This window comes from Xiphophorus maculatus, chromosome 21, assembly GCF_002775205.1.
Source record: "Xiphophorus maculatus strain JP 163 A chromosome 21, X_maculatus-5.0-male, whole genome shotgun sequence".
In the NCBI taxonomy this organism is placed as follows: Eukaryota; Metazoa; Chordata; class Actinopteri; order Cyprinodontiformes; family Poeciliidae; genus Xiphophorus; species Xiphophorus maculatus.
The window spans coordinates 19448714-19476624 of record NC_036463.1 but is presented as its reverse complement, the minus strand read 5'-3'; the positions used below and the strand labels follow the sequence as shown (position 1 = coordinate 19476624).

The 27911-nt window shown below is 39.5% G+C and overlaps 1 protein-coding gene across 4 annotated transcripts in view; it reads right to left on the bottom strand.

The window, feature by feature from the left end:
- LOC102227608 (partitioning defective 3 homolog) overlaps positions 1-27911 on the bottom strand; it is a 383916-nt gene that overhangs the window by 175379 nt on the left and 180626 nt on the right. For all 4 annotated transcript variants that reach the window (XM_023326740.1, XM_023326739.1, XM_023326741.1 and 1 more), the window contains 3 exons: positions 22430-22615; positions 21969-22139; positions 9542-9680 (listed from right to left, as the gene is read on the bottom strand). In XM_023326740.1, coding sequence (XP_023182508.1) covers positions 9542-9680; positions 21969-22139; positions 22430-22615 — 496 coding nt within the window. The remainder of the gene's footprint in view (positions 1-9541; positions 9681-21968; positions 22140-22429; positions 22616-27911) is intronic.

Here is a 27911-nt window from a genome sequence, read left to right as displayed (position 1 = left end):
AGCGCTGTGAATGCAATTATTGTTTTCTACCCGAATCCAGAACTCCTATCTTGACTAAAAATCAGAAAAATGCTGTTATTTAGCTTTTTATGACCTCAACAATCCTGATTTTAAAAAAAAAAACACAAGAACCTTTCATGCAATTTTTTTTGTTTGTTTTTTTTTGTTTGCGGAATAACCAGAGGAGAGGGAGAAACATGAATATTATGAAACTATTGGGAATAATCAGCACAATTTTAAAATGAGTTCACATGGGAATAAATATTACCAATTATGATAAACAGTCCACAGAAAACCGGTCCTCTCACAAAGGGGGTTATTCAGTGTTTCTGCACGGAAGGTTCTGTTTGGCAGGAGATTTCCCCGGTAACATGACCGTGTCGCTGCGACCTGATGGTCTCACTATGTTTTGGAAAGGGCCACTTATGAGCCACCTCGTCCCGAGGCAGATAAACGCCGCCTTATTCCAGTTAGCGTCCTGCTAAAAAAAAAACACGGAGCAGAAGTTGTTGGTCGGCGTGTGCCAAGGAGCAGTAATGTAATAAGTAAGCCGAAATGTTGGAGCTTAACAGAATTACAGTTAACAGCTGAAACGCATTAAAGTCAATTCGATTATGCTGATCATTAATTACAGTGTTGGAACACAGAATTTCATTGGGATTGTGCCTCAGAGAAAACTAGTTAAAAACAAAAAATCAATAAACTATCTAATAATCAGAGATACAGTAGGTTTTAGTTTTTATGTTCTAAGCTTAGCAAAAAATATTTGCACCCTTTGAACTTTATCGCAAACCAATGTTTGTAGTGCATTAACTATGAAATGGACAATCAGATCATAGGTGTTTTATGATTTCATGCTGTTTATACTAATGTTCTCTTTCTGAGAACGTCACAAAACTGCTGGATGTTTTCTAAGAACCATACCAACTAGAACTGAACGCTAGTTGGTATGGATTGTGGTGTTTTTCAGTAAGTGGTATAAGGGGCTAAATGCAAATACATGGCTCACTGTTCAGAGTTTGATTTGTAATAAAAATTAAAACCAATTAATGAATGTCTTCCATTGACTTCACAATTATACCCTTGTTTGTCTTGGCTATTAAAAGGGCTGTATAATGTATTCTTCAGGCACAAAGTGCCATTTTATAGCACAGTCAAGTGTCTATGTTACCTTCAGCTGCTATAAAAAAGCTCTCTATATAAATATGTCAAATATGACTTAAAATAAATTTGACTTTGTAATTTAACACCTTGAAATTGGGCCTCTGTCTTTTTAAAAACCCAGGCTCTTTCATCACAGCATGATGATTGTTGTAACCCTTTAACAACGATTTATCTGCATTTCACTGAGAAGGAGCTTGTACTATGAGCTCAGCAGATGTGCAGTTCCACCAGGTGTTTGCTAATTGCTGCTGGCTAGTCTGAAGGAGCTGAGTGGGGGAGGGCTGTTCTGAGGGCGGGAGTTCAGAAACTTGGAAACTACAGCTCCGAGGAGGAGCTTCGTCTCAAAGGCAAAGCTAGGTCCACCCAGGTGTTTTGCACATCTGAATGGTTGCCGTGGAGATTAAAGGATTTCTCAAACATGCATGAAAGAATCAAGTCAACACTCCAGGTTTGCTTTTGATGAGGGGATAATATTATAAAATTATGTCAAGTTCAAAAAAGTCAATTTTACATAACACTGCCCCTATAAATGAAAACCCACTGACAGACAGTCATGTTTGTGGTTGATAAAATGTGAAAAAATTCAGTCTTAATTGTTGAAATTTGGGGAAAAGAAGATAAACTGCTTCACTGTGTAAGTGCACCCCTCTCTTGTGCTGAACTCATGGAAACCCTCTTATACTACTGAAGCGGCAATGTTCTTCCTCCCTCATCCACAGACTGATGAGCTCTCTGGCCTACAGTGCCACCTGGCTGCATTCATCCCAACAGACCAGCGCCTGACTCCTCTCTCTCCGTCTGTCTGCTGACCAGGCTCTGCCCCTTCAAACACTGAACTATAAGGTGAGAGGACACACTAATAGCCCCACACAATCTCCCTTCTCCTTTATGATTTCTCCTCTGTGTTCTCTCACGTCCTCCTTCCCTCTCTGACACTTTGGCCTATTGATTTGACTGGAGGAGAGATCATTAGTTGATCCCTGCTGCCTGGACTGCAGCAGGTAATCACTTTAAGTACACACCGGTGAAAACCATTGTCTTTATGCACACCGGGGCGAACGTCTGGGCCATTTTTCCAGCAGGTTTGCGCCATGTTACAGGACTCATTCCCACATCAGCACAACTGATCTGGACATTTAGTAAAAAGGGCTTCGATGACAATGGCTTACTTCTGCAAGAAAGACATATTTAAGATACCTGGCGTTAATTAGTGATTACTTACTGCAAGCTTGGAAAAAGTGAGCACCGGTTTTATTATGAATCGCTTCACCGTGAAAATGTGAAGATTTTATCGCTCCGCCTTCTAAAATGACTCACCGCATCCTATTTAACCAAACCCCTTTTGACAGAGTTAATCATGACAGATTGTTCCAGTAAAGCTTTGAAAACGGCAAAGGTCTGGGATACTGTCATTTTCATGACTGTCACATTTCTCCATGGGGACCGGGGGGATCACCCTTAGATATTCTGGACCCAAAGTTAAGAAAGGTCATGCTTCCTCACACAGCAGCCCACATATAAAAAAAAAAAGCCATAAATCAGGATGGAAGAGGACAGAAGGGTCAGAGCAATCTCTCCTGGAGACCAACTGCAACAACTTAAACGTCGAATGGTCCAAACATTAATTCTTGTGGCACACCATCAGGAAATGCACCATTACCATAATGTCCCGACAGCAGCGTTCTTCACTGTGGAGCTCGTTGTGTATACAGTTAATGTCAGTATCAGTGAGGTATTGAAATCATATCATGAGAAGCACAGATGTATAAGAGTGGATTGAAAGGAAATTGTATATTTTTTTCCTCCAACAGCTCATTATTCACTTAGACTGCAAGAGAGAAAAGGAGAGAAAGTAAGGCCCCAAAAAAATGACAGGAAAACTGAATTTTTACCTCCGAGTAAACTTTTGAGCTTTCAGCTTGTGTGTGTCATGAATTGTACAAGATCTGGAAATGTGGAAGCTAAAAGTCGAGAGGCTAAGAGTTGAGGATAAAAAGACTGGAAAAAGCTAACTGTACCAACCAGGCATAAAGATGCTGCTCCGTAACCATTTTATCACCTAAGTGTGAAATGCATCAGTTTGATATATGTTTATGAGAGACTATTACCTCAATACAAAAATTTGTAATTTCTTGAAAACATGGCCTTTCATGTGGCCTTTTTAGAGAACAAAAACATCTTTTTGGTTGTCATAAAGAAATTACCATAAATCCCTAGTGTGTCAATTAAAATCAAGAAACAAACAAAAACAAGACTTTTCTGATTATTTCTTGTTTCATAAAACTTTACAGGTTTAATGATCGCTCACAGCAGAAAGAATAAGAAAAATATATTTCAGTAAGCAAAGCTAAAGTTACTTTTATGAAGTCAAAGGTTTACAATATTTCTGACCGGTTCCTACCATTTTTTTTTTTGGCTGCACTGACTGCAGGATTTTGCACCTTAAGTTCTACAGTACACATTACAACAAACATTTTCTTTCTTTTTTTTCACACTCAAACAAGTCCAGCACTGTGGTTCCGAAACTCTGGTCCAAATCTACGTGTTAGTAAGGCACCAATACTTGGTGTGAATCTGCTCAGGATCCAACACATAACGCTTCAGCCCACAAGTCCCAATTTTCACCCCAGCATGTGAAACCCACACCTAGCGACGCTTTTCTATTGCAGACGACCCAAGTGAAGCTGTGTGTGATCCAAATGACCTTGGAATAAAAATCGGATCCTGTTTAACATATCCTTCCCCTGGAAATGTTTTTTCTTATACTCTAAATCTCCATGTAATTTCCCCTTTTGAGGAGAAAATGGACTTTATTGACATATTCTTCTGCAATTCGTCACCAGATATTCGAGGAAAAGGCAATTATAACAAAATAGAATATTGTTTAATACACTATTGCACATGGTGTACAAATTCGTAATGTAAGCACATGTGAAGCTGACAATAACTCGGAACACCAGACCGTAAGATGCAACTCCCACAGTTCAAGGAAAATTATTATTACTGTCAATATGACGCCACCGTACCAGCTTTAAAGCAAATGTCACTTAATCAATATCTATAGTGTCGCCATGGTAATCACGATTTCCATTTTAAACCAGCTGCACAATTACAAGAAAAGAACTGTTAAAAAAAAACAACTAACCCTCACAGCAGAGCACTGCGTCTGTTAGCTGACTTTACAGGACAGAGACTTCTCACGGCTGGGCAGGAACAAGTTTACATTTTCGCTACATTGATTTGCCGCCAACTCCGATAACTCACGATTAAAGCCAGGTCTTAATTTTTCAGCATCAAAACCTTTCCATTTCATTTAGCTCTGAGTCTCCATTCATTTATGGAAGCAGAAGCTGCATAATGGAGCCGAGCGAAAGAGGAAAATAAACTGCTGATTTGATTAGGGGACTCCTCTCTCTTTGGTCTCCCTAAAGACAAAAAAAGAAAATCCACTAAGTTCTGATAGCACTAAATGTTCGCATGACTCAAGCAAGCAGAGGTTGTGCATTTGTCTGTAGCTGCGTCTGTGCAACGCGTGCAAGGTGTGCACGGCGGCACAACTCAAACTCCAACGTCTAACCTTCATGATTCAGTAATTCAGCGGGTTTAGATACACTCCACATCAACCTGTCAGTCAAGCCCCGGCGGCTGTGTGTTTCCTGACCTCGCTGAGCCCGTCTCAACATCTGTCCTCTAACCACAACTGTCACGTCTCGCACACCAGGCAATATGTCTGAGTCCGTCTGAAATAACACCCAGAAAAAGACGGAGGGGAGCTGGCTACTCGCTGTCAAAGCCCGCAGACATTTACCATCAAATATCTCATGTCAAAGCAAGGAGCCAATTTGAGATATTCGCACATTGTAGAGTACCACAATTTGAAATACAATTCAGTTGGCAAGTCCACATTATGGCACAATGTGTGTATTTAATTTAAATATAAACATCAGAAGGTGTATTTTATGTAATGAACCAACATAAAATGTTAGAAGAAATGATAGAGGAAAATTGCTTGAGCTTTGGTATTTACGCCCCTTGACTCAAAAACTACGATACTCGGTAATCAGAGCAAATACTGATTATGCCTGGCATAAAAATACGTCAAAGACTAACATACTTAAGAAAGGACCCAACCCACCAATCAGCATGACGGATAAATCATGGCCAAAGTTGACTTAGTAAGATATTCTGTCTATCCCTCAAAGCATTCTCCAAATGAATATGACACTTTGGCGAATGTCATAACAACAGAACAACTAACCTTGGTACAAGAAAATGTCACTTATTGGAGAGACAGAAAAAATGCACCAACGATGCTTCAAAATGTTAAAATGGACAAAAGAGACGGTCAGATTTCTGACTCTGGGTTGATGAAATACTTCAATCGTTTCTTTATGGAAAGTAGTCATTGTGTCAAAGAATGAGCAACATTTGAAGCTCACCAAAACTTCAATTTCAACAAATGCAGAAGGAGGTGATGTAGGTTAGATGGGACTAAAGGTGCATCCAGACCAGCTTTGTTTAGTCCACTTTAAACAAGCTCTAGTTTGTTTGAATAGAAAATCTGGTTCCTTTGGGAAGGTGAGAATACGTAATCGAACTCTGATATGGACCAAAAAGTGAACTCAGCTCTATCTAAACACCTAGGAACATACTTGGTTAAAGTGAACTCTGTCGCAGTCCAATGTCAAGCGAAGCGAACTGCAGTGCACAGCATTCTGGGTAAACACAACCAAAACAAACTCTAGTGATGATTGGAGAAATGGCTCCTGGTCTTTTACCAAAAACAAAAGAGAAATCCTTTAACCGCTAAAATCTGATGCTACTCCATTTTTGTTTACATTTTGTGGAGAAGGAAATATGATACTGATTTCTCATGTCTTCTTCAGAGGCTTTCATGTCATTCAGTAGTTCTTGGTGCAGCGCCACTACAGGCGACTGGGTGAACAGCTTTTTCAATAGTTTGGATGATTCCACAGTGCAGTGTGAAAGCAAAACACACCAGCTGAAAATGTAACATTGCAATTTTGGTCCCCAGTTGAACTGAGTCTACTGGACTATCAGGTATGAAAACATTTAAGCATCACACAACATTGGTTTTTTCCAGTGGTGCCAGGAACTTTGTCAGAATTAAAGTAATAATAGATGTTGATATATACAGAGACAACTACATACTTTCTGATGTGTATGCAGGCACATTATGGATGACCCAAACCTCGCCAAGGGTTTCCAATGCACAAGTTTAAAAGTATGAATAACAAGACTTAACGATTCAAAAATGAAAAAAATCTCTCAAAGGGGCGCACGCTTGGGGATATATGCAGTAGATGTATGCAGATATACAAACAGCATTTACACATCTAACTGCATGCTACATGTAGAATTCCCTTCTAATAACTTGACATTCAAAGCCATTGGCACTTATATGAGAAGTGTTTGAAATTTGGCCAATTGTGATCAAAAGTCAATTTCTCTAAATAGTTCTACTCTCAAACACCATGCTCTATGACTTAAATATGTTCTATTAAAAAACTAAAACAGTTAATTCAAATGTGACAAAAAAAAGATTATTTGTTGTACGACAAAAATTTTTTACAAGTATAGTCAACCTTCTTGCTGCTTTTTGCAACATTGAAAACGGAACTAAATATGATACTGATTTCTTCTATCATAAGAACAAAAGCCAAAGAGGAATATTTGGCCTTCAGAGTCAAAACGCCACTTCATTCATTTTTAGTTCAACAAAGTTCAAAATTCTGTGCACTCATAAGAAAGTGCAGAACATTGTTAAGAAGCACTGGTTGTCGAAGTTCTATATATATATCTATATCTGAATAACATTTGAATTGCAAAATAAACGGCGCCTCAAATTAAGTCAAGGAAGTTCCAACCAATCGGCTGGATAAAAACCGGAAAATCCACCAATTAGATTTCAGCTGCTGAATATCATCCGTGTGTTGGATCTATAGATACAAACCCAACCTTTGCTACACACAGGAGAAGTGTGTCAGTTTAAAAGATGAAGATCTGTCAAAGAACCTCGACGCAGGTTAGTAACGGAATAACTCGGGAGGCAGACCGAAGACGTGCAGGAAAAATATCCCGACATTTTCCTGCAGCGAGATGAGACAGAGACACGTCGGAGATCTGAGAGCGCCGAGCTTCAGCTGTGATAGCTTACCACATTGGCAGCCGCTCCGCCCACATCCCCAAAACTTTTCCACTTGCCTCGTTTGACATCTACTCTGCAGGCAGAGACAGACGCCCTTGAAGCTTCAATAGGGTATGAAAAAAACCCTTTTTTTTCCTTTATAGCAACCCCTAGTTATAGCTGATCAGAACATCATTTTGAAAAGCCAGTTGAGTAAATAAATATAGCTGTGTAAAACCAAAAAGTAAATAAATAAAACGTAGATAATTTTAGTAACGAAATGAAGAAAGGTGAGGAAAAATGGAGAGAGAGAGAGAGAGAGACGGGGCTCAGATGGAGGTAAAGTGTCAGGAGGAAACCTTATTGATCTGGAGTCTTAATTAACCGTCGGATGCTTCTGACTCAGTGTCTGATCTTCCATGATCAGTGGCAGAGTGGCATTGCTCTTGGGGGAGTTGGAAGAGAGTGGATGGAAACGAAACAGGAGAGTGGGCGGGCGAAGGGCAGCAGGGCAACACTGTATAAAAATAAAAGAACCCGCTACTAATTCACTCAAATTTCTCTAAAGCAAATGTTCGACTTAAATAAAATCTGAAAAGAGAACCAATCCCGTTAACAATTTCTCAAGAACCTCCTGAATTCCCGAGAAGGGAGGAGGGGATAGCCTCTTGCCACGCTCTGTCGTCCCTCGCACTGATGCAATCACCTTCAGCCTCTGAACGTGGATATGTGAACGGTTCTGTCAACGTTGAGATGACAGCGGTGACTGCTTGAGGATTGAATTGCCAATTCTAATCTACCTAAGAAGCCAAGATCTTGGCCCGCTGATTTAATTCGGGCCAGAATTGGAATTGACCCAAATGAAACCAGTGGAGTGGAGTGAAGGTAGGGGGATTGGGGCTGACGTTAATCCCTGGAGGGTGGGGGTAGTTGAACAGTGAAATTGTGCTTTGTGGAATGTGAAGAGGAGAGATCGGGCTTTGAGGATGATGTCGCTCGAAAGCCGGAAGGAGGGAGGTGGAATGCGCATTTTATGAGCACAGTTATTAATGTCAGGCAACGTGTTCACGAGGTTACCTGCTCAAGTACATATTCTATCGATCTTAAAGGAAAAGCCTATAGAAAGTACTCAGTGCTTCCCATAGGCTACAATTAGACTTTTTTGACACAGAAGAATGACCAAAAGAACTATTTAATGTCAAAGTGAAAACTAATATCCATAAAGAAAAAAAAGGCAAATCAAAAATATTTAACATAAAATAAGTGTTTGCTTCGATATTCGCCACCTTTAAAGGGAGAGTATTAGGTAAAATTGACCTTTTTGAGCATTACATTATGTTCTAATTTTGTTCCTTTGTCAAAATCAAACCCGGATTGTTCCTTTGATTCTTTTATACATGTTTGAGAAATCCTTTACTCTCCCCTGGCAACCATTCAGTTTTGCAAAACACCTGGGTGGATCTAGCCCCGCCTTAGAGATGCAGCTTCTTCTCAGAGCTTCAGTTTCCAGGCTTCTGACGCCTCCTCTCAGCTCCTTCAGACTAGCCAGAAACAATTAGCAAACACCTGGTGGAACTGTCCATCTGCTGAGCTCATTATACAAGCTACTTCTGGAAAAACATTTTTATGCTGGTAAAAACATTAAAGGTTTAATAGAGGAGCCATATTGTGATGATCAGGCGTTTTTAAAGAGACAGCAACCCAATTTCAAGGTGTTAAATTATGAAGTCAAATTTCCTTTAAGTCCTATTTCATATGTATACCATTTTTATACCAACTGAAGGTAACAGTTACTTGATTATACTTTAAAATTACCCTAAGTGCCTGGAAAATTTATAATACTGTCTCTTTAAAATGACTGACCTAATTCAACATAGGTCCAGTCCTATTGGTGCTAGTAGTCTCACAATGAGTGGAATGCAGCGGAGTGCAGTGCTGAAGCTGCTGAATAGTGACTTGAAGAGGGTGAAAATTTAAGCAATCACTTATTTTATGTTACTTATTTTTATTTACTTGCCATTGTTTTGCAGAAATCAGATTTCATTTTGACATTAAAGGGTTTCTTCTAGTATTTTTTTTTTTTTTTGTCAAAAAAAGCCCCATTTTGTTACTCAAGGTTGATTTGTAAAATCAACTAAAACATTAGAACATCCAAGGTAGGGGGTGAAAACTTTTTATAGGCAATGTACAGATGAGGGTGACTAGGTTTAACAGCAGATCAAAACTCACCGTTGTGTGCATGTATGCTAGCGCGTGATGCAGGCATGTTGTCCGGGCAGTCAATCGTTTCGTAGAGTGACTGAGAGAGTTGATCTTCATCGTCGTCCAAAGGCGCATGCACAGGAAGCTCCGACATTCCTGAACCGTCCTATCAATGGACAGACCAGAGCGCATGTTATTCTAAAATCTCATAACTGGACTTAGCTGGTGTCTTGCAACATTCATCCAACTTATATAAAAAAAAATAGGCAAACTAGAAAAAAACAAAAAATAAATCACACCCCTTTAATCATTTCAAACTTGTTCATTTTCCCACCACAAGTTTTAATGCATTTTATTGGAATTTTATTTTTTCGGAAAACAGAACATAATTCCTAAGTGTAAAAAAAGTGACAAATGGTATACTATAAAAATCTGAAAAGTGTGGCATGCATCTGTATTCAGCCCATTTTACTGTGAAGCCCCTGAATAAAAAGTATTAAAACAACTGCCCCTTATATCCTATAAGTGTCACAATTTCATCTCAGTACAATTACAGCTGCTAAATCGTTTGACGTGGTTTTTATGGTTTGCATTTGTAAAAAACATCTGTGTTCCCGTCCTGCCACTTCAAAATTATGCACCACACCATGGTGGTTGTCACAGTGTATGAAAACTTGAAAAGCATTGTGTGTAAGTTAATTTATAAAGATATTTCTCTGCTAAGAGATGTTTGTGTTCAAACAGAAACAGTCCAACTTTCTCAGTGTAGCTTTGTCCCAAGGGCGTGTTTGCTAAGCTATAATTTGTTATAACAAAAATGAAAAGAAACATCAACCTGTAAAACTTAAATTACAAAATTACACTTTACAACATGCTAAACACAGTTTTAACTGAAGAACATAATAAGCAATGTGTGCGAGGATGGACTGTATTCACACAAAAGGACAGAAAATCTCAAATGTCACATGGTTCTAAACTTGTGTCATCAATATTCAGGAACGACGGAACCAAGGCCGGAGAGTATCCATCTCAGCTTAGCTCGGTATTTTCCGGTTCAGCAGTGTGAAACAGGTCCAGCAGGGAGTCCAAGCTGGATAAAGCTCCATGGATTTCCCACAGGCCAACAGACAGCTGTCGCTAACAATGAGCTTGAGTAAAGGGACCAGTGACATTTGCCATGTGGTCGATGTTCTGCACTGCTGGTCTCTGAGCCCACCGCACATTTATTCCATGAGCCACTCCTTGTATGGGGACATGTCTGGTTTGGACACCACTGTTGTTGAGCAAATGTTGAGCTTTAACTGATAATAGTTTATCAAGCATTTCATTTCAGGATAAATTTCATGGAGTTGCAAATGTGCAAATGTGGGATGAAGGGTGCATTCACACCAGTTCTGTTTAGTCCGCTTTAATCAAACTCTAGTTTGCTTGGCTAGAAAGTTCGGTTCGTTTCGTAATCAAACTCTGATGAGGACCAATAAAGCAAACTCTGGTCTGCCTAAAAACTTAAGCCTCAGTTTAGCTGAAGTGAACTCTGATGCGGTTTGAATGCCAAGAGGACCAGAGACCGATCCAAAAGCTGGCAGTGGACTATAGCACAGGGCATTCTGGGTAACTACAACCAAAACAAACATGCGAGTCAGGCGCTAGCGGGACAATGGCACACTGGTCTTTTACCTAACACATAAGAGGAGTCCTACATTGGCTAAAATCTGACACTACTTCATTTTTGCTTACATCTTTTTGAAGAAGAAAGTTGTGCTGATGTCTTCTTCTAAAGTTTTGTTTCACTTCTTTCAGCAGTTCTTGGTGCAGCGCCACCAGAGGCGAGGGGAAGGGGGACACCAAAAGGTTTGGCTTGCTTGACGCAGAGCAGCTAAAAATTTGACAGATGTTGCAATTCTGGTTCCCTATCAAACCCACTGAAAACACCTTTCGTTCCTTATAACCTGTTAGTTGATCGCACTTCTGTACCATAAGCTTGAATCTGCAACATCCTGACTAGAATTGCATACGCACAATACTCTGTTAGGTTCATCACAAAGAAGAGTTAAGAAAGAGCTGACATTCTGGAGTAGAGAGGAGAGTAAAATGGAGGAAAATTAGACTTTCGCGTAAACAAAGAAGAAGGACCCGTGCGGGTGTTGGAGCCGAGGCCCCAGAGCAGCGAGGGTGCTGCCAAGCGCTCTCGATGTGCACGCAATATGCCAGGCTATGGGGTCAGGGGTACTTATTGGCTGTTTAATATAAATAAGAGGTTTAATGTGGTTGAAAGCACAAAATCTTATCAGAACAGCGTGTTGATAAGAGCGAGAAGGGAGAGGAACGGTGCCTGTGCACGGCTGGGTCAACACAATTACAATCAGAGTCATGGCTGCAGCCAGCCTTTTAATGAAACCATCTCCCAGGAAAAATTAGACTCAGTAAGGGTCAGATTGCTGAAATGAAGACTTGTTTAACTTACGTTCTCACTTTTGCTCGACTGGTGTCTGCAGTTTTTTAATAGGCACTGAACTTTGACCGTGTGGAGGAGAGATGTCGGGGTTTGGGTGTTTACTTGTTTAAGTCGGAAATTATAACCCCAAACCCTCATTTGGCATTTAGCATACATCTCAGAAAACAGATAAAGTGCAATAGTGTTTATATCTTGTTAACCTTTTCACATTTTAAAGCATGACAACCAAAAATCAGAAAAAGATACATGACTCCCTGTGAAAAATATATGTAGTGCATATAATTTGTACCCCCTTTACTACCATACGTAACTTTTCAAATGAACTTTTTAGCCAACACGCGCAATGCTATGCGTGGTGAGAAACTAATATTGAACTGTCCACGTTTATTTAAAAATGAGTTGATGTTTATACTATATTACATGCAGTCCTATTAATTCAATACTCTTTCCATTTTTGATGACAGTTCAATAACATTGGGACCTGACTGATTACACAAGTCATTCCCTTGAATTCGGAACCACACAGAAGAAGAGGAGGAAGAAAAACTCCGAAATGAAGAAAACCTCGTCCGGGAATGAGAGAATGGTCAAGACAAATAAGAGCACTGCTTGCCATTCAGTGCAGAGAAAAGTGTAAAAAGTTTTAAAAAATATATACTTTTTTTTTTAAACTTCAAAATGCATTAGAATGTATTTTTTTTACAGATAAATCCATAAAATTCTGCATATTAAATGAATGACATGCACATTTACATCTATCAGCTGACACCATTCCAACCCCACAAGTTCAAGGTTCATGAATGCTTTTGCGTGACACTGTCTGTCTGAGCTGTGCAAGTTGATTTTCAAAGGTGTTTTTGCCTCGCAGGGCAAACAAATGCTGGGGTTTGTGTAAGGCCGATCAAATACCGCTGCAATTTAATCGTTGTTTATTCAGGGTTAATTAAGTGTGTTTTGTGCATGCTAAAGCTTCGAGTTTTGCTCATCTTGTTGACTGATTTGAATGTTTATAGACACGAGACAGTGTGCATGATGTGACTTTTCCGTAAAAAAAATAAAAGATAAAAAACAAGTCTGCTGCCATCAAATATCCAACTGTCAGCTTGGTGTTTCTCAAGGAATTATCTTTTCAAGCAACATGCTGGTTTAGCTGAGGCAGCTGGTTCCTGAAATAAAAACATGGTAAGAGTATTTTAGGTGCAAACCACCATAGTAGAGAACCCCAAAATTAAAAAAAATAAAACATTTAAATCTAATGCAAATGAGTGGAATCAATAGAAAAAAAACACCCTGCTTGGTAGTATCAAAGTGTTTTCAATTCAGCCCGACAAAATAACTTGATCAAGGAGCTTTGGTCCACAATTATACTTGTTTTCGAGTGATATTTTAATCTATTCTCACCATAGCTTCACTTTATGCATTTAAACCATCTTAATCTAGTCATTTTCTGTGGATTACCCCGCTGATTGAGGGCAAGGACGAAGCACTGCGACTCAGAAAGACTCCAAAATGTCTCCTTATCCAAGTATTTTTATTCATCAGAGTGAAAGAGTGTAAATATCTTGTGCACGTTTTACTGAACTGAGAAGTTATTTGTGGTAAATGCAACATCATATATACGTGTTGTTTGTGGGGGGTTTTTGCGTCAGCGTCTACCTGGCCTTGAGTAATCAGCGAGGAAAAGGAGGCAGTGCGTTAAAAGGTTCGGTCTTAAGCTTTCAAGCACTGCTGATAATGTCTCCTCCGCGGTCATTTCCGAACCCTCTATCCTGGTCTCAGTCGGTTGCCGTAACCCTAATCCAGTCTATCTCCGCCATAATGCTGTAATTACATTCTCTAAGCTGCTGCATTCCACCCAGGGCACAACTCGCCTCTCCTCTTCCAGCTCGATGCCGGGGGTTTCATTAGCCAAACACATCCAGGCAGAGCCTCGCCTAATGCCAACGCTTCCAAAAATGAGATTTTATGGTCTTTCTGGAGTTCCACGCAATACTTAAATTTCACGAAACCACAACAGAAATAGGAAGGCCAAACCAGAGCAACAAGTTGTGATGGAAAAATTACATTAAGGTCACATCTGCTAGTCATGTTATATGAATGCTTGTGAACTCTCACCAAAAGAACTACATGGGTTACTTGTAGAAGGTTGGAAGTTGTTTTTTTACAGCTGCATCAGAACCAGACTGTCTCACCCCTTGTTGTTAATTCTTTATCCTTGGTATAAAACTCATGTGTTGTCTCTGCCTGACAGAGCTTTTTCATCCAGACCTGCTTCATTACTGATTCTCCTACAAGCTCTCTGTATTGTGCACAATATATGAATAAACCTGATTGAGTGATTTCACCTGAACAGTACTTGGAAATAGTATTTTTTCCACGATACAAGTCCATGTCCACGAATGGCTTTGGTCGAAACATTTTATGACTCTCTAGGTGTGAATATGATTTTTATGCCTGGCTTACCTGAAAGCTGAGCATAATTCAGTAACTTGAAGCAGGTGTGTTTAATTTTATTTGTATAGCACATTTCAGCAGCAAGGCATTTCAAAGTGTTTTACATCATATCAAACACAGAAACACAATGCAACATAGAATCAACAATCAAAACATTACATTAAGTCAAGTTCCATCAATAAATTTGTAATTGATTACATTTCAAATACAATTCTAAACAGGCGGGTTTTTAGTCGAGTTTTAAAAGAAGTCAGTGTTTCAGCTGTTTTACAGTTTTCTGGAAGTTTGTTCCAAATTTGTGGTGCATAGATGCCGAAAGCTGCTTCTCCTCGTTTGGTTCTGGTTCTGGGGATGCAGAACAGAACCAGAAGACCTGAGAGGTCTGGAAGGTTGATACAACAACAGCAGATCTTGAATGTATTGTGGTGCTAAGCCGTTCAGTGATTTATAAACTAACAACAGTATTTTAAAGTCTATTCGTTGAGCTACAGGGAGCCAGTGGAGGGACTTTAAAACTGGGGTTATGTGCTCTATCTTCCTGGTTTTAGTGAGAACGTGAGAAGCAGCGTTCTGGATCAGCTGCAGCTGATTGATTGATTTGTTTGATTTGTTGTAGAAACACGCAACACAGTGTAGAGGCACTCATTCACTACTTGGATTTTCGACACACCAACACAACGTAGCGGAGAATTGTGAAGTAAAATGAAATATGTAAATGGTCTTACTTTACCTTATTTCCACAATAAACAATAAAAGCAAAAGCATAGTGGGAATTAGGGCTGGGCAATAAATCAATAATTTAGATCACAGTAGACATGTGATCCATGTCAAAAGATAATATATGACAGAATATATAATAAGTTCACTGAACTCCGATCAAGAACTGCACAGCAGAGGTGCTGTGGTGGAGCAGGGGTGAAGCACAACCCACATATGGAGGCCTTAGTCCTCGACCCAAACGTCACAGGTTCGAGTCCTGCATGTCTTCCCCCCTCTCTCAATAGTCAATTCACTATTAAATAAAAGTTTAATAGCATCTTAAAAATCAAAGAATGGGCATGTAAGCAGAGGAAAGGGTTTAGCCGTTCAAAGCCTCTCATTGTTGAGAAGCTAAGCTAGGTTGGCGGCATCAACTAACTCTCACTCTTTGGGTTCATTTATTAACATATTTGCTTTTACCAACACACCTTACATTGATGGCATGTTATCTTGTCTATCATACGTCAAGGAGCGGTGATGGCGGTGTGTGTTGCATCATATTTACGCCCCAGGGAAACAGGAAGTTGTGGATTACTAATTAGAAGTTCCTCATCACTGATGATTTAAAAAACCAAAACAAAGCAAAAGAGTCACATAAACCTGTTTTAGACAAACGGATGCTTATTCTTTATCTGAATTTCATTTTTATCCCAGTAATGTAATCACATTAAATGCTTGATTTTTTTTTTACTATGATTTTAAAAAGATGATATCTTTAGAAAGGGGTCGCAGTAAGTGTGGAGGACATGGCCTAACTTTTAAACGACCATGTCATGCTACGTATGGATAAAAGGTTTGTGTGGTTTCCGCCTGCGTGTGTTTTCCAATATTTATGTGTGTGTTTCTGAGCACCGCAACGATTCTCGAGCATGGAACGAGACACTACAACTCCACAGTCCTCCACCGTGCTTCAAGCTGCCCACTCAACCCGCTAGATTCAATATATTATTCTCTCAATTGGTGCTATTGAGTTTCCCCTGCCGCTCCTAAATGAGTTAGTCCTTAGAGAGCCGGTCGGGAATGAGGGCCAGCAGCACTGGAATTGCATTTCTGCTGCTGTGTGATCTCCTTCTCTCAATTTACTCGGCGCACCGTCGCAAACTGCATTTCCCAGAGTGCCGCACTCCGCACACTCATTTTATCCGCTCCGCGTGGGTTGTTGGCGTTCGCTGTGAAAACAGCAGAGCTGCACATGTCATGATCCAAAGACACTTCAATCAGTCCACATTAAGTTGGGAGGCAGGAGGGGCATGGGGTAAGCACAAATTTCCCTCTGCTTTCTCCTGCCTCTGTTGTGGGAAGCATCTCAGTGTTTTAAGGTCTCTCTCAGCAGTGGTCAGCTCAATACTAATAAAAGCATAATCTACTAGAGCGGGGCTCTGATTGATAGCTCTCTCAAGACTCTATCGATCAGCCCCTCTCTCATCCGAGTTAGCGTCTTTTGTTCGAGCCAGCCACTTCCTTCCTCCCTTGTCTCTTTGCATAAAACCCTCTCAGGCTGACCAGCAACAATGCCATTGGAATGGATCGCCAGCTGAGCAGCCAATGAGATCACCGTGTTGCTCTTTGCATCCACCCTAAGCTCTTCTATAGTCAGAGGTAACTTTTGATTCTTTCTGCTGCCACAATGTAAAGTATAACACAGAGAACAAAGTGCTGATGTTACTGTTTTTGTTTACTCCAATTTGTTTTCCTCCTTTGGTCTCTACCTTCACATAGATTCAGATTGTTCAGCTCATTAGAAGACTATAACAGTGTAATATATGTACAATATATGTAGAAAACTTGGATTTTTTTGTGTGATAGGGTTAGGGTTTCGTGTACAAGATGCCCAATTTTTCCATCACCTTGTGTAAACTGAAATAAATAAAAAAACATTCTAATGGATGCTGTAACCATGGAGTTCCAGAGTGATGCTCAGGACTGTCCATTGTGTGGTTCTGCCGCCAGGCTTGTTAAGCTGACTCTACATTCAACTGCAAGTTGCATGTTTTAGCAGCAGCTCAGATCTCCATCCTGGTTTATGCTGGTTTTGTTAGTATTCACTGTTAAGGGGCAAGTGCATGGAAATAACAGCTAGCATCTCTGTCTGGTACTGGTGTCTAATGGGAGACTAATAGGCAGCATTCTTATCACAGTAGCAACAACTATTAACTTTCACAATCGTTTCCATTGATATTACAAATTAACAATGCAAAAAAAAATCTTAGTAAGTATTTTTGGTCTAGTTTCTTAAATATCTTAGGACACTTGAAATAAGACAAAACTGACTTACAAGTAACTTTTCAGCTTGTTTTGAGTCAATCATTCCTTAATATTAATAAAAAAAATACTAGTTCCAGCAGTAGATTCTCTCACTTATAACAAGACATTTTTACCATAGCACAAGTGAAATATTTTGCCAGAGAAACTTGTAATTTTTTTTTATCAATATTAAGGAAATATTGACTTAAAACAAGCTCAGATTTCTTGCCGAAAAGTCATTTGTAAGTTAGTTTTGTCTTACTTCAAGTGCAGTCTGAGGATGTTGAAGAAGTGATTTGTTTGTACCCCAAGCCAAAGTCACAAAGCTAGTGGGAAAAGCAAAACAGAAAAAGAAAAAACTACACCACATTTATCCTTTCAATAAACACTATAAATGACTTCCACATAAAAAAAAAAGCCCCACCGTAAACAGCCACTATTTTCCACATGATACCATGTCAAATCATGCATCATATTTTCATAAGCCTGTCATATCTTTTCAGTCTAAAGCTCTAATGTTGATTAGCTGTCATGTAGAGTACATTAATACACCGTCACTGCAGTAAGCAGTGGCAACTCTAATGGTTCATTTGTTCAGGAACAGAGGACACACACGGAACTTTCTAAAAAAAAAAAAAAAAGTCTAAAAGGACAAGCTATGTGCCGGGACATTTTTTATTTTTGCACAGGTTTGTTCCCCTTATTTACATAATTGAGTTTGTTTGACTGGAAAATATTTCAAAAAGCCAAGAGAAAATGGGCTCTATACGATCATGTCTTCAGGCTAATTTCACATTGAATCCTGGCCCAGACAACGTAGGCAGCATGATGCGGGCTAATGGGGGCTTCAATAAAGAAAAAAGAAAAACTCCTACAGATTAGCATCATTTTTATAATCTCTAATTACAGAGGCAAGCATGTGCATCAAGTGATGTGAAAGGAATGCAGAAATAAAACAGTGTCAGACACGCTCATCTGATTGTCTCCTTTTAGAGGTTCGTCTGATGAATAGCTCAGTAATATTGTGAACTGTGACATATGTTGCAACACAAAGAAACACACAGCAAACACTGAACTGGAGCGCATCATCAGGATAAAAAAAGGAGGAGGGTTCATTTTTATCCTTGCACAAGAAGACTGGTTTATAATAATAGGTAGCAAAAAAAAAACATAATTCCACAGAACGTTCTTGTACTTTCAAATGGTGACATGTGGATAAAAGACAATTCAGGTAATATTTGAATTGTTACTAACAAGTTTTTAGCATCATTAAGTTGTAGACAAGAGACAAATAATTTATAATAACAGATCACAATTTAGTCACAAGACTCTGGACTAAACCCCAAGACTAAGGGAATGCGGTTCCAAAAATAGTGGGATTAAAATGACTTGTCGAAAATGTAATAGTTGAAACCCATGACAAAGTATTAATAGAACTAAGATATGGATGTAGAGATTACACTGCTCCAGAAGCCGAGATGCAATTATAACGCTTTGAAACTAATTGACAGTGACCAATCATATCACAAGACAATCTGGGGCAGAACAGCAGTTCTTCAAACAAGCTGAGAAGATAAAAGATTTCTGTCGTCTGACGTCGAACTCTGGCCACCACACCGACCAAATGTGACCATTTTTTGTTTCTCTTCTCCCCCCCCACCCCCAACACCAAAAAACACTGGTCATACACTATACGAACCATTGGAAACTAGAATAACAATCAAATGTTCAAGAAAGGAGTATGGAGAGCATACCAATCATACCAATTGTAAAACCTTGTATGGAGGACTAGTGTGACTTTTATCCTGCATGTAGAACAGTGCAGCATCTCTGCAACCTTGCGGAGTTGCTTGAGGAGATAATTCCAGTTTAATTGTTCTGTTCTCATTTGTTTTGTGAACTTGGTGAAGGTTTATATCCAACCATGTCTGTCCCTCATGAATGGCACCTCCCAAGATGGCTGCAGCTTCAGGCACTTGTCTTCCCATGTCTTATGCCGTTTGTCTTTTCTTGGGTCGGGCTGTACTGAATGGAAATTTTGTTGTGCTTCTGTACAGCAACAATAAAAGAATTCTGATTCTGATCTGATTGGACTCTGTGGATGTTCCTATAAAAGTATGGGGTACAACTCTTAAGCAGGGTTGGGTGGAGCTGTGCCTGTCTCCAGCCGTCATGGGTAACCCTGTCGAGGTCACTGGTCCATCACAGGGCACTCTTAAGGATGACCTAGTTCATATAAAACCAAAGCAAGAACTGTGTCCAAATTGCTCATTTCACATTCCCAGTCAGGTTTGTACAGCTACAACCGTATGTAAAAGAGGATCAAATTCTACCAGGAAACTGCAACTGAAAAAGTCACGTATGTGAAGTGTTCAAGCATGAATTTAACTAATATAAAACGTAAGCTTTTACTTTAACTTACAATAACTTAACCGACTAAAGATGATGCGTTCTACAAAGGTCAAAATGATCTAAAAACCTTTTCTTTTCTTTTTTACTAAATATGGTTGTCGCCCAAGCCCCACCGTCAACCCTATTCTCACTCCTCCCCTACCCCCCGCCCAGCTTTGATTCATTAGGCTGTGTTGCTTGGCTTCTTTCCCCTGCAGACAGTGATGGATCTGATTCATTTCATGGTGGTCATTTCTGATAGCTTTCAGTACTTCCTCCCATTCCGCTGGGTGACAGAAGCAAACTGGCCTGCCCCCTCACTACCCCCCAAACCCCACATATCCACATTACCAGTGCAGTAAAGCAAAGTAGCAAGGTAAGAATCTCTGTTGAGAGATAACCTTGCTATTCTTGCAGCAGTTTTTAATCTGAGCCCAATTATGATAAACATTTTTACCATTGGTAGCCTCTCTGTATGTTGGGGATTCTTATCGTTTATCGCAACAACTTCTGGGACAATTTATCGTCCAGCAAATTGTGTTATTGTGACAGACCTAGATCATGAATGGATGGAGGGACATGGAACAGTGTAGAATATAATATTGGACATTATCACGCCTACTTCTTTCATAGTTAATGTGAACTTGCATAACACCGTCAGCTTGTTGTCTCATGGCAATTAGTGTTTCAATTAGCAAAATCTTTGTAAAGAGTAGTCAAAACCTCATGCTGTGGATCAAAGTAAAGAAATAGGTTAAAAAGAAATGTGACTTTTCATCTTCCCCCAGGAAGAATGATTAGATTTTTTCTTCCTTTTTTTCCCTAAAGATTTAGGTGTAAATGTGTGCTCAGTGTCAGCCTCTCTACAGAGTCCGGTCAGGCATTAAAGTCGACAGGAGACTGACTGGACTGGGCCGATAGGACTCAGTGAACCTTAGCACTGAGATCCCCAGGAGGGACACATGTCCTCTGCTCTGCGTCTGAAGGTGGAAGGAAGGAGAGCAAGAGATGGGAAACAAAATACTCCACAGATTAAAAACTAAATAAATAAAAAAAAATTAACTGTCAACATGGTGGCCAGTTTCTAATGAATTCAGCTGTAGTCAGTGGAGAATCACAAGATGGGGGTCAGAATTAGCTTTGAAACCGAGGAAAAACAAGTGCATGGCATGTGGCAAGTGTGTAAGAAGAGAGAGAGACGGCGCTTGAAGGATGAGAATTAGCATGGAGGGGCACAGCGTGGTACTCCAAACTGACACATAGCCACAGGACACGGGCTCCAATTAGAGTCACAGCAACTCTAATCAAATCTGATCTACAACCACTGGCTGCAGGGTGACTCAATGTGCATGTGCGTGTGTATGAATCCACACCTGCACTCCGCAGTTCTGCTCCACAATCAAGCTGTGCGTCACAAAAAAAGATTTCTGAATGAACTGCTTTTTTTATTATTTATTAAAAGATACAAAACACATTTGGCTTGACTGTTAAATGTCACAGAGGACGTTTATGAATTGAAACAAATGTAATTTTCTGTGCTGTTGCCTCATAACAAAAATTCTACTTGCAGTACATAATCTCATTTTTTTTGTTGTTTTAATGGACAATAGTCAACCAAAAATCAACCAAGTGAGTCTTGGATGTCATGTAACGGTGTTCCACTGAGCGAGGTAAGACGCAATGTTATGGTCTGACTATAAAATTCTCTCTACATGTCATTTTTTTAAAGTTAAAGATAAAAAGATTAGGACCAGTGGAGAATTGAAAAAAATAATGTTTTGAAATTTAGTGGAATTTAAATGTAGCAGTTCCCTATTTGCTTTTGAATCTGCTTCTTATCTCTCTTCATTTTAAAAACCCTGCTGCACTTAAAAACAACACAGTAGGTTTCTGTCCTGCAGTAACAAATTCCATTCTGATGAGTGTCATTAGCAGCAAAACCCAATAGCACTTAGGATTGCGTGTTCGCTAATCACAACATGGACAAATTTTGTGCTTAGTCACATGTCCAAGCTAACTCGTGAAAATCAATATACTTCACTCACCACCCAACATATCTGGACTTGTAGGGAAGACAAACTGATGCATGAACTAACTCAAAAATTCTTTTGACAGAAATTAGCCATGACACTTGACTTTCTGTTTGCTTACCTCGCTGTCCTTAATCAACCGCCGGGCCACGATGAGCTGAATCATCCCACGTTTGTTGCCCTCTACTGACATGGACTTCCGAAGCGCCTCCATGGCATCCTGATTGGTCATCCTGAGCAGCGACTCCCCATTGACTGCAATGAGTTGGTCATTGACTCGAAGACGTCCGTCCTGTACGCGAACACAGCATTCAGCAACCATTTGTGAATCTTTATCAGATTCTCTCAGTGTTTTCACTTAGAAAATCCCACCAGATTTTTATTGCCCCCAAACATTTCTATCTAACTTACAACTTTATCAAAATACTGTAGGTCTTGATCCAACTCAACAACATCAAGTAACACCGTAGAAAAAAATACCACAGCAGGAGTTGTGTGTATGATAAAGACAACATGTAAAATCAATGATGTCCATCAACATAATCGTTAGAGGATAAGTAGAGGGAAGAATTTGCTACTTGCCTTGCTAGCAGCACCTCCATGAATTATGGATTTCACAAAGATGCCCAGATCAGCATGGTTCTCCTTGGAGCGGTTCCCCTTAACGCTGACCCCCAAGCCAGCAGAGCCCGAGTCATTCAGAGGGACCTCAAACGTCAGAAACTCTCGTGTTCCGTCCGGGGTTAGCACCGTGTCATTGTCCTGTTTCTGATGTGGACATTGAACAAACAAAAGATATGATAAGATTGGGATCTACTTTATGTCAGTTCGTGTTTAGTAGGAATTTTGCACCTTAATCAAAGCACAGATGGACATATTTCTTTGGTTAGAGATCCCCAACCAAAAAGTTACAAAACCTGTATAATGGCTTGAGTGTATTGTCAACAGGCCATGGAGAAAAACATTTCATAGTAATTTCAGCGGTCTTGACAAGTGGTGTTTTATTTCGAAAAACCAGCAAGTGCAAAGCCATTAGAGACAGCAAATCTGTTTGTAGTGATCAAAAAGTACAACACAACACAATAAACCTGGAATTTATCTACATTACTTACTTGCCTAAGTTGACAAAATGACGTTGAGGTCCACTGTTGCATTAAAAAAACAAAAGAGAAAACAGTGAACTGGGGAGCAGATGTAGAAAGTACTGGAAAACCGACCGGAAATAGTAAACACACAGTAGAGGAAGCAGGAAATCAAAGACATAGAAAACATGTCACATAGATTAGGATTGCCATATTCCATCAGTCATCTTGTGAAGCATAATATTAGTAAGTCCATTCCAGTATAACAACTTTGTTGGAGATACAAGGCAAGAACAATGAACTCTGACTCATACGTAAAAACTCAGCACTTTTCAGAAGTTGATTCCTTAAAAAGAAACTTTCCCTCACGCTAATAGCAAGAGCCCTCTTTCTAATTTGATGCAACATAATTAAAAAAATAAATAAATAAATTGTGTTCTCAGAATACAGGAGCACACACCCGTAAGTAGTTGAGTTTTATTACAACCTGATGTGGGTAGCAATCCTGCAAAGTCACATCTGTCTGCTCATTAGAATAGAAGAAGAAAAGAACTAAGAAAGATTAAAGTGATTTCTCACCAGGATACCACTGGAGTTTGCTGTCTTTGTGTTTCAAAAGAGTGAAAATGACCCAAATGGTAAAAAACCAGACTGCATTAACTACAGTGTCTCAAAATAAGCATCATTGTTGTTTTTCTTTTTCTTAATCTGAATAAGATTAAGAAAACAACAGCTTTCTTTTAGCTGTTGTGTGTTTAGTCTCATCCTTTATATAGGAGTTTTATTGTCAGAGGAGTCACAAAAATGACAAAGAACCAAACTGACGTCACCATTTTATCCGACACATCTGGTGAACTGAGAGGTATAAGTCTGCCATAATGCAGCACTTTGCACAAAACATTTTGTCTTGGCTGTACAGAGGTAATATTGTTACAGATAATTATAGAATACACACAATCTAATGGAAAAGAGTTCAAATAAGATAGATAATGCGCTTTTGAGACAATGTATATCAATGTCTAAAGAAGACTAAAAAGAAAAGACACTAGTCAGCATTAAACAAGTGGCAGCTTCTTTTGAAGCACGTTTCCGTCTATTGAAAACCTTCTGCCGTCTCCAGAATCTTTTCAAATAATTCATGATCAGCGGTTCACACCCTGTCAGAGGTGTCAGCACAGAAAATGAGCTGAAACAAAATTTTGTGTTTCACAGCTCTTTTTTTTTTTTTTTTTGAATAGCACGGTGCTCATGAAAGGAGAATCTACTTCTTTGAATTTTAGTTCCATAACATTTCAAAGCAGAAGACAGCTCTGACATGATTCAGCCAAGGTCTCTGCTCTCTGAGAAATACCAGGATTCAATAATTCAAATGAAACATTGGCCAAAATTAATGTTTCCTTTTCAGTCACTAAAAATGCGTTTGTATATAGATGAAGGAAGATTATCGTCTCATACTAGTGAACTCAATAGAGGAGCTTGAGGGCAGCAGTGAGAGGCTGGGATTGGCACGATTTTAGCTAGCAGTAGAAGCAAAAACCAGAAAATATTCCTATGAACAACTTCATTAACCCCAAACATCAAGAAAAACAGATAAATTGTTGCCGTGTGGATAAGAAGGAAGAAGCAGAGAGAAAGGAAAAACAGAATATAAGGTGTGTGTGTGTGTCTTTTTTGTGAGTTTTTCGTATGCTGATGACTTATTAGGATGCAGCGGTGCATTCAGGTGGAGGCTCTTTTCAACACCATCTGACTGGGCCCCTATTCTCCATGTGGAGCCCCTACTATCTGCCCTCCATTCTTCTCTCCATTCTCTCTTTCTTGCTTTTAAAATTGCTCTACACCTGTCCGTACAACTTGCCAAGAGGGGGTTTTTGTTTGAGACCGGACTCCTTCATCAACGCCGACCACTGGAATCCATTTAATCGTGCTGGATTTCAACACCTGTGGTTCTAATACAAAAAAAAAAATCCCCAGGTCTTGGCAGGAAATGACCCTTTTCTTTCCCTCCCGACTGCTGAATGAGGCGGATAGGGGCCAGAAAAACAGACACTTTAAGAAAATTCCTTCTCTGCACCAGGAGTAAATGTAATGCATCAATATTGTTTAAATTTCCATGGCTTGTCTGGAGAGAAGAGGAAGAACCTTAAACTACTGACATGAGATCTGTTACGGCCGGTGGCCTTGTATGTTTTCTTTTTCTCTTCCTTTTCTGTATATCTGCAGCTTTCTAATCAAATTGACTCCACTGGAAACTGGATGCAGCCCTCATCATCTTGTGTCACACCCTGAGGTCTACAGCAGAGCTGATTGGCTCACCAATCATCAGCTCCACCAATCCCTGATAAGGCCTCCCTTTTTAAACCCAAGACTTCCTGGGTGAAGGCGTGACTGATTCTTTGTTCGGACAGCTTGCCACTTGTTGGATGTTTGACTGCTCTAAATAGCTTCGTCTTCCTGTGAGCTTTTGTAAACTTTGATAGCTTTTGTCCCTGTGTGGGTTTTGTATCTCTACTAGAGATTTGTTCTGTTTTTTTATTTAACCTTCTTTAACCTGGATAAAAAGTGCAGTTTTGCTTTGTTAAGATCTTTGGTTTACAACTCTGATTGTTTTGTAAATTTAGTTTTATTTAGTACTTTTGGTTGTATGCCCCTACCTTTTGATTATTGTTGGTTTTTACCTTTTAATTTTGTTAAACCCAAACAATAAATCCCAAACTGTTAAACCTTTAACATCTAGATTTCTTTAATGTTACTTCTCCTTCCCACTGGCTGAGCTGGGTCGTAACAGTAGGATTACATTTTAGGGGCATTTATAAGACGCAGTGAATTGCATGCATTTGTACGATTCTTCACCAAAAATATTTAAGATTGCCAAATGGCTAAAAACTCCTGGATGGAAATTGCAAAGTCACTGTCCACAAAGGTGGGTGTCTGCAGAAAGGTGTGGCGCTCTCTCTGTGAACGTTTTTGTAAAAGTAAAATGGAGGATGCAGAGAAGGAGTGGGAATCTCAGTGGACAGGGTGTGACAGATAGTGAAGTGAAATAGGTGCCACCCGGGTGGTCTGCGAAGTGTGCGAATACGAGCGTTCCGCAAACACACGACCATGCATCGATTGTTGGGCTTTGGAGGAAGTATGGAAGAGATAAAGACTTCTTGACTACCAGAGTCACAACTTTATCCCTGACCTGTCTGGTGTTTTCCTTGGTCTTCAGCATGCAATTGTTCACTAATGTTCTTGAAAAACCCTGTGAGAAGCTGGATTAATACCAAGATTAAATCACACAAAGGTGGGCTATATTTATGAGTTAGCTGACTTGTAGAAGCAAGTGGTTACGCTGGACTTAAATCACTAAAAGGATCGAATACAAATATATGCTATTATACCAACTCATCAACTGTTCAGCATGCCTTTGCAAGTATAATGAACATAAAAAGAATTAAAATTCTGGCGTGTGAATTATTTAAAAAAGAAACATGTTTAAATAGTGATGAAGATGTTCAAATGAAAATGAACACAGTGAATAGATGCTACGTCTTTGTGTAGGGTTTTAAGCAAACTAGCTAAAGTCAACCAGAAAGCAGCAGCTGGAAAAACGATGGTGGACAGACACGGTGTGAGTCTTTGTGCTACACACTAATGCTTGCGTCCAAAATGATGACAGAATAACCACCCACTCAGTGATGTGTTACGGGAAAAGAAGACCAAGGCAAAGAATGAGACAGCACTGTAACATTTTCGTCAGAAAGGAAGAAGAGCCGCTAGCCAGAAATGAGTTTGTCAAGCCGCCTGACAGCCGTTATTGCTCCAATTGAACTGAGGAAGAGTTGAACCTAACCATCCTCACAGAGGAGGAAAAAAAAACAAGAAGAGAGAGACTGTTTTTGTTCATTGTTCAAAGCTCAGCACTTTTATGAACCTGCTTTTATGAAAGCATAAAGGAAGGGGCATCAGCTCAGGGAGGAACAGTCGGATTCATCACAACTAATATTTTTTTTGTAATTAATATATTGAGTGCATGTTTATCTAAATTTATTCATACATTAAGCAAAAGTGAAGTTATTGAAAGGTTTTATACAAAAATTGTTCAAGGCTAGTTTACATACTGTACTCTATCACAGATTTGAGAAATGGAGATTCATAGTTTAAACTTTATAAATAAGCAGACATGTATTCACAACAGTACAGGATAATTATAATGTAGAGTAGCTGTAATATCATTGTTTCCTGAGCTCAACGGTCTGTCTAACTGGTAGGCTAGACAACCCCAAAGGGCAACTCTTTGCCTCCACTCGCTTTTATTCCTCCTCTTCACTCAGCTATAGTCATCGTCCATTACTCAATTAGGGCCTTTATTAATTAACAGTGTGATGGGCTAACACCCAGTCATTATCGGCAGGGGAGGGAAATAAAGGAAACATTTCCACACAGATGTTGGCAGGAGAGTGAGGGTGGGAACAGACATAAAAGAGTTAGACGATTGTTCTAACAAGACCCTGTCTGCCTGTCAGCCGTTTCTGTGGTGTTTATACAGTGTCTAACCTATTCTGTGCTGAAAAGAGATATGCTCATGTGTCTGTCAAAAATAAAAACACAGCAAGAAAAGAAAAAAAAACACAAGGAAAACCAAGACAGAAAGAGAAAAAGACAGAGCAAATGAACTGCAATTAAGTCTATTCACACACAAAAAAATTGGAGTTCTCTGCACATCAATGCCTAAAACAATTAACACTGCTGGAAGCTTCTTTCCACACTTGGCCCAATTTAGTGACATAAAGGTCATTGGAAATTAATCTAAAAGTGGATAAAAGAAATCAGCCATGGGTGTAATTATAAAAGAGGTGCACCCGTGCTAGGCATTGTAACACAAATTTCTTTGGCCGTGAATCTCCCCTGCAACATTTCCTGACAATAGAGGCGAATATCAAGTAACTCTAAACCAAAAAAAAAAAGAAAAGAAAAGAAAAAACAAATTCACAGAA